Consider the following 9,014-nt stretch of genomic DNA (forward strand, 5'->3'; position numbering starts at 1 on the left):
CAGTGCTTTTTATTTAAAAAAACTATCTATTTTCACCACTTTATTAGCGATTTTAGCTTTATGCTAATGACTTTCTCAATGGACAACAGGGCATGTTTTACTATTGACCAAGTGGGCGTTGTACAGAGGAGTGTATGACGCTGACCAATCAGTGACCAATCAGCGTCATGCACTTCTCTCCATTCATTTACTCAGCACATAGGGATCCTTTTAGATCGGTATGTGCGGTCTTATACTAACACATTAACGATACTGAAGTGTTTAAACAGTGAATAGACATTCCACGGGATGTCTATTCACAATCTCTGCACTTCGTTACTCTGTCTGTGGTAGTTACAGCAGAGCAAGCGTAATCCCGCGAGATTACGCTATAAATGACAGGTTACATCGAGATTACGCTTTGCTCTGCTGTAACTACCACAGAAACATTAACGAAGTGCACAGATTGTGAATAGACATCCCATGAAGTGTCTATTCACTGTCTAAACACTTCAGTATTGTTAATGTGTTAGTATAAGACAGCACAGAGATCTAACAGGATCCCTATGCACTGACTAAATGAATGGAGAGGAGTGCATAAGGCTGATTGGTCAGCGTCATACACTCCCCTGTACAACGCGCACTTGGTTTAAAGTAAAAAGACGCCCAGTTGTCCATTGAGAAACTCATTAGCATAAATCTAAAATCGCTAATAAAATGGTGAAAATAGATTGGTTTTTTAAATAAAAAGCACTGCTGTCTCCTACATTATAGCGCCCATCTCCTTATGTAGGAGAAAGGGCACTTATAATGTGGTGACAGAGTCTCTTTAAGACACATGTAAACCTGCTCATTGAAATGGGTTTTCTGGTTTTATGTAAATACAGCTAAGGATTTATTCACATAACATTATTGCCCTATGTTTTGCGTGTACGCCGCTAAACATGCCCATAGGCCTCATTAGCTAAACAGAGGCCAAAAGAGTGTCCTTTTGGCCTCCGTTAGGCTGATATACACCGGTATACTTTTTTGAAAGAATAGAATAGCGTCCAATAAAACGGTATCCTGCAAGAAATCGTATACTGCATGGAATAAGTTTTTCTTTTTAACATTGGAGCATATGGATGACGTATGTGACTGTGTAGAATACATCACAGGCATCCGTTTAATATATATGTCTTGGGCTGATCAATAGCTTTTCATAATAAATATATTAAATAGGTACCTAAATAAGTCTATGGGTGATCTATGACTAACAGTGGCATTTGTCACCCATAGGCTATAATGGTGTCCGTTTAATGGATACATCATTGAAAAGGTCATGAGAGTATATGACCTATCCGTTTAACGTAAAGTCTATGGGTGACACATGCCACTATTAGGGCATGGCCACACGTGGCGGATTTCCTCCGCAACTGTCCGCATCAATGCCGCACAGAATCTGCGTTGCAGATTCTGCGGCGGATCTGCCCAAAATGTGCAGTAAATTGATGCGGACTAGCTGCTGCGGACTGCGGAAAAAGTGCTTCCCTTCTCTCTATCAGTGCAGGATAGAGAGAAGGGACAGCACTTTCCCTAGTGAAAGTAAACGAATTTCATACTTACCGGCCGTTGTCTTGGTGACGTGTCCCTCTTTCGGCATCCAGCCCGACCTCCCTGGATGACGCGTCAGTTCATGTGACCGCTGCAGCCTGTGATTGGCTGCAGCCGTCACTTAGACTGAAACGTCATCCTGGGAAGCTGGACTGGAGACAGAAGCAGGGAGTTCTCGGTAAGTATGAACTTCTATTTTTTTACAGGTTGCTGTATATTGGGATCGGTAGTCACTGTCCAGGGTGCAGAAACAGTTACTGCCGATCGCTTAACTCTTTCAGCACCCTGGACAGTAACTATTTACTGACGTCTCCTAGCAACGCTCCCGTAATTACGGGAGCCCCATTGACTTCCTCAGTCTGGCTGTAGACCTAGAAATACATAGGTCCAGCCAGAATGAAGAAATGTCATGTCAAAAAAGCAAGACGCATCCGCAGCACACATAACATTTTCATGACAGCTGCGGACTTCATTGCGGAATTTAGAATCTCCATTGAAGTCAATGGAGAAATTCCGCCATGAGTCCGCAACCAGTCCGCCACAACTCCGCAACAACCAGTGTATGCTGCGGACACCAAATTCCGCTCCGCAGCCTATGCTCCGCAGCGGAATTTTACGCATCGTCTAAACGAACACTGCTAAATAAAAGTGGAAGTCAATGGACAAACGGCTCCGCTGCGGATTAACGCTGCGGAGTGTCCGCTGCTGAATTCAAGAGGAATTCCGCCACGTGTGGCTTTGCCCTTAGGCAACCATCACAGCCTATGTTTAATGGATACATTGCAAGCTTTTCTCAGTATTTGTGCTATATATAGGCAAAAAAATGTGATGCGAACAAAGCCTAAGTTGTGCAACTTTTTAATATACTTTGCTTTTTAATTCATTATCGTTTTCAAGATGTCTGCTTGCTGTTAGTGAATGCATATATTCTGTTTTATATTAAAATGGTAAAAACCTGTCCTGATAAAGTTCAAGAGGTGCAGAGCTTACAAGCGAGGGATTTCTGATATATTTCTTGAGCTGTGCACCTGGATATAATGAGGATAGGTTTTATTTGCATAGCGGAAAAACACCTAAATAATTGTAATTTTTTTTTATATTATCTGTAAGATTATACAATAAAAAACATGACTTGGGAATGTGAATGTTAATATAGAAGTGTTCCCTTAAAGAGAACCTGTCACATCTCCTGACATGTCTATTTAAGTATTCATGACATGTATTCCCCATGAGATAAAAATTCTGGAGCGTCATAATACTCAGAACTCAACATTGTTCTGTTCCCCTTTTATTCTTCCTAGAAATGTATGTATAAATTGGCAACTGGGTGTTACCATTCCCCTTGTTAAAAGGGCGTGTCCCTACACAGTCTCACTCGGTCAGCACTGATTGGACATTGACAGTCTGTAAGGACACACCCCCAACTGGTAACACCCAGTTATTAATTTATTCATACATTTTTAGGTGGAATAACAGAGGTGCAACGTAGAGTTCATTAAAAAATGTTCCACAATTGTTATTTCATGGAGAATACAATTATTTACTAAAACAGATATGACAGGAGAGGAGACAGGTCCTCTTTAAGTGTTACTGTATTTGATACACTACGACATGCACTGATATATAGGACACAGTCAAGTTTTCTGTAGATGGGCAATAAGAATAAGGAGATTTCTGACAAAATGCTGTAGCACAATGTTACACTTGTTCTCTTCACACTCATTGTTTACACACACCGTCAATTCCTGCCACATTTGCTCAAACTATCCATCAGTCCCTGACATGCACTACCGGTCCCATAGTCTCTCTTATACAAGCACTGCACTGACTATTACTGTCACACTCGCATTCATTGTCATTCATGCACAAACGACCAGTCGTACGTACATACATTAGTTAATAATGGACGCCGAGCACAAACAGTTCAAGATGAGAATGGTCGAGAAGATTAATTACTTCTACTCCCCAAAGACTAGGATTATTAGGCTGGGGGCGGGCTACATGGCGATGTATGTCACGCGACTATTGGTGCAGCACGACATTGCAGCAACTGATATACTATAAGCAATCATTATGTTTTATTACTATTTGTGGAAAACATTGCAAGAAACTATAGCAAGTTATTATATTATTCTGCTCAGTCTGTGTCTTTTTATGGATTCATCCATGAATAGCAGAACATGGGCGCTATATTATGGATCTGTACAACACGTATCCATATAAATGCCGTGTGCGCGAGCTCGAAGTGCCAGTTCACATGTTGCGTAAATACTGCAGATTTTCTGCAACGGAATTCGTTGCAGAAAATCCGCAGCAAATACAGTCGCAGCAAAGTCGATGAGGTAAAACGAATCTCATCCCCACTCTGCGTAAATACTGAGCGGAAATACCACTCAGAAATTGACCTGCGGTCCGGAAATTCATTACGCAGCATACCAATTGACTTTACGTAAATGCTGCTTATATGTTGCAGGATTTTCTCATTGAATTCAATGGGGATGTAAATCCTGCATCAAATAGCAGTTGTTCCGTTCTTTGCGCCGGAATCGCAGCGATCCCACAGTTTGGTGTGCTTTTTCGCCCGCAATTCCCTGTGGTGCACAGGGCGGATGCCGCAGCATTTCCGCATCAACTAGCAGACAATCCACTGCGGAAAATCCTCACATTTCATGCGTTTTATACAGTGGATTTTTGGTGCGTTTTTTTTTTTTCCAAGGGCTGTGTGATGGTGATATTTCTTCTTCCTGTGATGTCATCTCCACTCCCTGTAAGAAATTCTGCAGCGTTTACGCAGCAAATTACTCATACATCAGAAAAACGCAGGAAATCATTACACTTTCCGCAGCAATAATTGACCTGCTGCGGAACTAAAATTACGCACCGCCGGTGAATTTCTGGACTGAATTTTTCGGCAGCGTGTGGATGGCATTTGTTCATTCACACCCACTTTGCTGCTACTGTTTGATATCCTGTAGGTTTATGTGAAAGCTATAGATACAATTTTGTAATTTACATGATACTTTCTGTGTTGGCGAAATTCCCTTCACTTTATACAATTTGCTTATCAATTAGAGAACAGTTGAGTTCAGGCAAATAGCTGGAAGAAATCTATATATTTGCCATTACTTTGCATTTCCTGCAGACATTTTGCCGTATACCTCGGTCTGTACGTCTGTCTTGTTGCGTGTCGTGGAGCATGTTCTTATTGTGACTGACAAAACACTGGCCTCCGAATGCTTCAGCATGATATTGTACACACCACCCATCCCGTCATTTCTGTACTGACGACTGTTCAATTTGTATTGCAGTGAGATGATGTCCTGTCACAGTCGAATGACCAACTTCAAAACTTGCCTGCGAGGGTGTAGTCACTCCACGAATAGTTACTGCCACAACGCATTCATGGAAATGTTTAGCTCCCAAGCTGTTTCCCTCCAATCAAAGAAAGAACTGCCATCTTAGTGCACTCCATGTGTCCTGTGACACTTGTCTTGTGAACGGAGTTTATAGTATGACCTGTCTTGTCTAATAGTGGAATTGACTCTTGCCCAATTTTTTTTCTTTTACTTCGTCTAGAGCAAAGAGATTTTTTTTTTTTAATGCAATGCATCTTACTTGCACGGTCTTTATACTCGACATTACCTGATCTCCGAGTGCCAAGTTTATTTATGAATGAAAATCACTGGAATTCTTACCACAATTTTGGGCATTCTCTTTGGTGGTACTTGATGTTTGACACCGTGATATTACCAAATGCTGCTGTTCCGTCTACAGAGATAGTACCTGAGGATCCTCCTGCGGCTCACCCATTCTCATGTCTGCCATACAATCCTAATGAATGACCTGTAGAAGTTAACAGTTTCACTAAAACATGGCTGCTTTTTTGGCATCTTATGCAATGTATACAAATGAACGTATCTGAATGTCTAATGGCTTGAAGAACGAATCCAACATTGTGAAATATTACCACAAATCAAGGTCCACTGGTCTAAGTCATAGGACATGAGCAGTAGAAGTGCCAGAACTTAAGGCATAGAATAGGTCATCCGCTTCTATATATGTTGTGGTTCTTGTGTTGAAAAATCTCCTAGAATGTGTATGAATTTATTGAGCGCTGCCGGCAGGGGCTTGTACTGTACAATACTCTTTGGTGTTACGAGACCCTCATACTGAGGTCGGGTTTACATCATGCATATCTGTCTTTCATGTTTCAAATTAAGTAAAATAATCTTTGCATAGAGAATTTTGACTGAAAATTGGATTGTAATGCCGTCTGAGCACTTTTTCTACCTCTGCAGAATTTATGAAATAGTTGGCAGCTGCCACTTTGTGTTCACTTAAAACATAGCTCCACTTATTGAAGGCTATGTACACCTTTGGAATAGGCATTTTTATTTAAAAAGAAAAAAGAAAACTATCAGTGTATTTTGTGTAACTTTGTAATTAAATTTCATTTAAAAATTATTTTTACTTTTTGAGATACAGCTGCTTTGTGTCCTGTATACAGAGCAGCTGTATCTAGCGCTGAGAAATGAATCCATCAGATCAGCGGGACTGACGGGTTCAGTGACAGCGAGTGCTTTGTGTTCATAACTTACATGTGATCGATGTGATCGATCCCCCATGTCGGAGGAACAAAGCACCCGCTGTCACTGAACCCGACAGTCCCGCTAATCTGACAGCTACAGGTTTCAGTGCTAGATGCAGTTGCTCTGCATACAGGATACAAAGCAGCTGTATCTCGAAAAGTTAAAATAATTATGAATAAAATGTAATAACAAAGTTGCACAAAACACACAGATTTTTATATAAAAAAAAAAAAAAGATTATCAGTAGAGCAGCTGTATCGTGCGCTGAGACCTAAATCCGTCAGGTCTCTGACACGCAGGATCGAGCTGTTCCCAATCACATCTAAGTTCGTAACTTAGATGTGATCGATAACAGGTGGATCCTGCGTGTCAGAGACATGAAGCACCCACTGTCACTGAACCCGTCAGTGCCGCTGATCTGACAGATACAGGATTCAGCGCTACATACAGCTCTTCTGTATACAGGATACAAAGCAGCTGTAGCTCAAAAAGTAAAATGTAATTACAAAGTTGCACAAAACTCACTGATAGACACTTTTATATAAAAAGAAATAACAAATAATTCAAAGGTGTACAAAGCCTTTAAGCACACCAGGTCACCTGCCCAAAATTTAAAGCTGGCAGGAGGAGATGCTGCAGGGAGGAAAGCAATCATCAGACGCCGAAGCCTCACCTGTAAAGCTCAGGCTTTGGCGACTGCTGGTGCTCTTAGCAACTGATCCACCCTGCTTTCGCTTCAGCGTCTCGCAACTTCAATTTTAAACGTGAGACGGGAGACCCGCTGTGCTTCATAAGTGGAGATACACTTTAAGGGTCTATTTATTTAATATCAGGATTACGTTTTTGGATATATTTTTGGGATAAACAGCCACTGTCAGTTATTTTATGATGCCATAATATCTTCTTGTGTCTAAAATGTAAAATATATTAGTGACTCAACAGAATTTTTAGTATTGGTTGGAGGTCACTATAACAAGTTACACCATATCTATCTTGAGAGGTTTCTTTGCATACATTAGTAGTAAATCTGAATTGATGAAACATGGTAATATATCTTACTAGGGGAAAGTGGCATTTTCCTTACCTTGGAGTCTGTAGTTCCACTTTACCTGCTTGAAGGATCTCTGAAAATGTTCAAAAGTCTCTTTAGTCCCTTAAAAATCTTTCTAGCGTAATACAGTAATGACAGAGTGGGGTAATGACATTATACATGCTATTTTTCAGTTCTTTATGAAGAAAATGGATTTGGGATTTTTGTTTTCCAGCTATAGTAACTAATTTGTGTGCAGGATATAATATAACATGATGTTTATAAGCACGTTCATCAAGTTCAACCAGAAAAATATTCGATTAGAAGATTTACCCATCAATTTATTAGAAATGTAGCAGAGCTGAGCTTCACAAACAGTGGACCTCATTTATCAAGATGTTGACGCCACTTTAGTGGTGGAAAAAAATCTCAAATTTAGGCTCACCGTATTTTTTTTGCACAAAAATGTGCGTTTTTTTCCATTTTTACACCACGCCCTGCACTTATACAAAGAAGGGATGTGGTTTAGAAATGGAGGTGGGGCCATCAAAGCCAGCAGATTTATTAACATTTATGCCAGAAAGTGGCGTAAATTCTAGCGGAAATCTACAGGACCTCCAAACTGCTGTACATTTCAATGCCAGGCGCATGGACAGCACAAGATGCGACAAATTTATTAAGAGGCATGCGCCTATAAAACAAATTACTTGCATCTTACTGCTGCTGGATTCTGAATTAGGGCCGTGTCACACGGACACGTTTTTCAACGGGGCCGTCCACATGGCCATTGTTTCAAAAATAGAAAATATGTTGAAAAATAGAACCTGTTCCTGTATCTTCCGTTTTCACGGATCCCTCCATAGGGTCAAGTCTATGGGGATCCGTTAAAACGGAACCCGCACGGGAGCATCTCAGACGTGAAAAACATTAAATTTTTCCGCACGCTCGTGTGAATCTAGCCTAAGGCTGGGTTCACACGTGGCGGAATTTCACTTAAATTCCGCTGCGGACACTCCGCAGCGTTAATCCGCAGCGGAGCCGTTTGTCCATTGACTTACACTTTAATTTAGCAGTGTTCGTTTAGACGAGGCGTAAAATTCCGCTGCGGAGCATAGGCTGCGGAGCGGAATTTGGTGTCCGCAGCATGCTCTGTCTGTTGCGGAGCAGTGGCGGACTCATGGCGGAATTTCTCCATTGACTTCAATGGAGATTCTAATTTCCGCAATGAAGTCCGCAGCTGTCATGCACATGTTATGTGTGCTGCGGATCCGTCTTGCTTTTTTAACTTGACATTTCTTCATTCTGGCTGGACCTATGTATTTCTAGGTCTACAGCCAGACTGAGAAAGTCAATGGGGCTCCCGTAATGACGGGAGCGTTGCTAGGAGACGTCAGTAAATAGTCACTGTCCAGGGTGCTGAAAGAGTTAAGCGATCGGCAGTAACTGTTTCTGCACCCGGGACAGTGACTACCGATCCCAATATACAGCAACCTGTAAAAAAACATATAATTTCATACTTACCGAGAACTCCCTGCTTCTGTCTCCAGTCCGGCCTCCCAGGATGACGTTTCAGTCTAAGTGACGGCTGCAGCCAATCACAGGCTAATAACAGGCTGCAGCGGTCACATGGACTGCCGCGTCATCCAGGGAGATCGGGCTGGATGCCGAAGGAGGGACGCGTCACCAAGACAACGGGCGGTAAGTATGAATTTCTTTGACTTTCACAAGGGAAAGTGCTGTCCCTTCTCTCTATCCTGCACTGAATAGGGAGAAGGGAAGTACTTTTACCGCAGTCCGCAGCAGCTAGTCCGCATCAATTTTCT

General features: G+C 41.6%; 1 protein-coding gene across 6 annotated transcripts in view; it reads left to right on the forward strand.

The window, feature by feature from the left end:
• The window catches only part of RAP1GAP2 (RAP1 GTPase activating protein 2), a 669,125-nt gene extending 662,906 nt beyond the window's left edge, over window positions 1-6,219 (forward strand). For all 6 annotated transcript variants that reach the window (XM_075854239.1, XM_075854235.1, XM_075854234.1 and 3 more), the window contains one exon: window positions 4,881-6,219. In XM_075854239.1, coding sequence (XP_075710354.1) covers window positions 4,881-4,883 — 3 coding nt within the window. In that variant the 3' untranslated portion in view covers window positions 4,884-6,219. The remainder of the gene's footprint in view (window positions 1-4,880) is intronic.
• The last annotated feature ends 2,795 nt before the right edge of the window (window positions 6,220-9,014 follow it).

The sequence above is a fragment of the Rhinoderma darwinii genome, chromosome 2 (genome assembly GCF_050947455.1).
Source record: "Rhinoderma darwinii isolate aRhiDar2 chromosome 2, aRhiDar2.hap1, whole genome shotgun sequence".
NCBI lineage: Eukaryota > Metazoa > Chordata > Amphibia > Anura > Rhinodermatidae > Rhinoderma > Rhinoderma darwinii.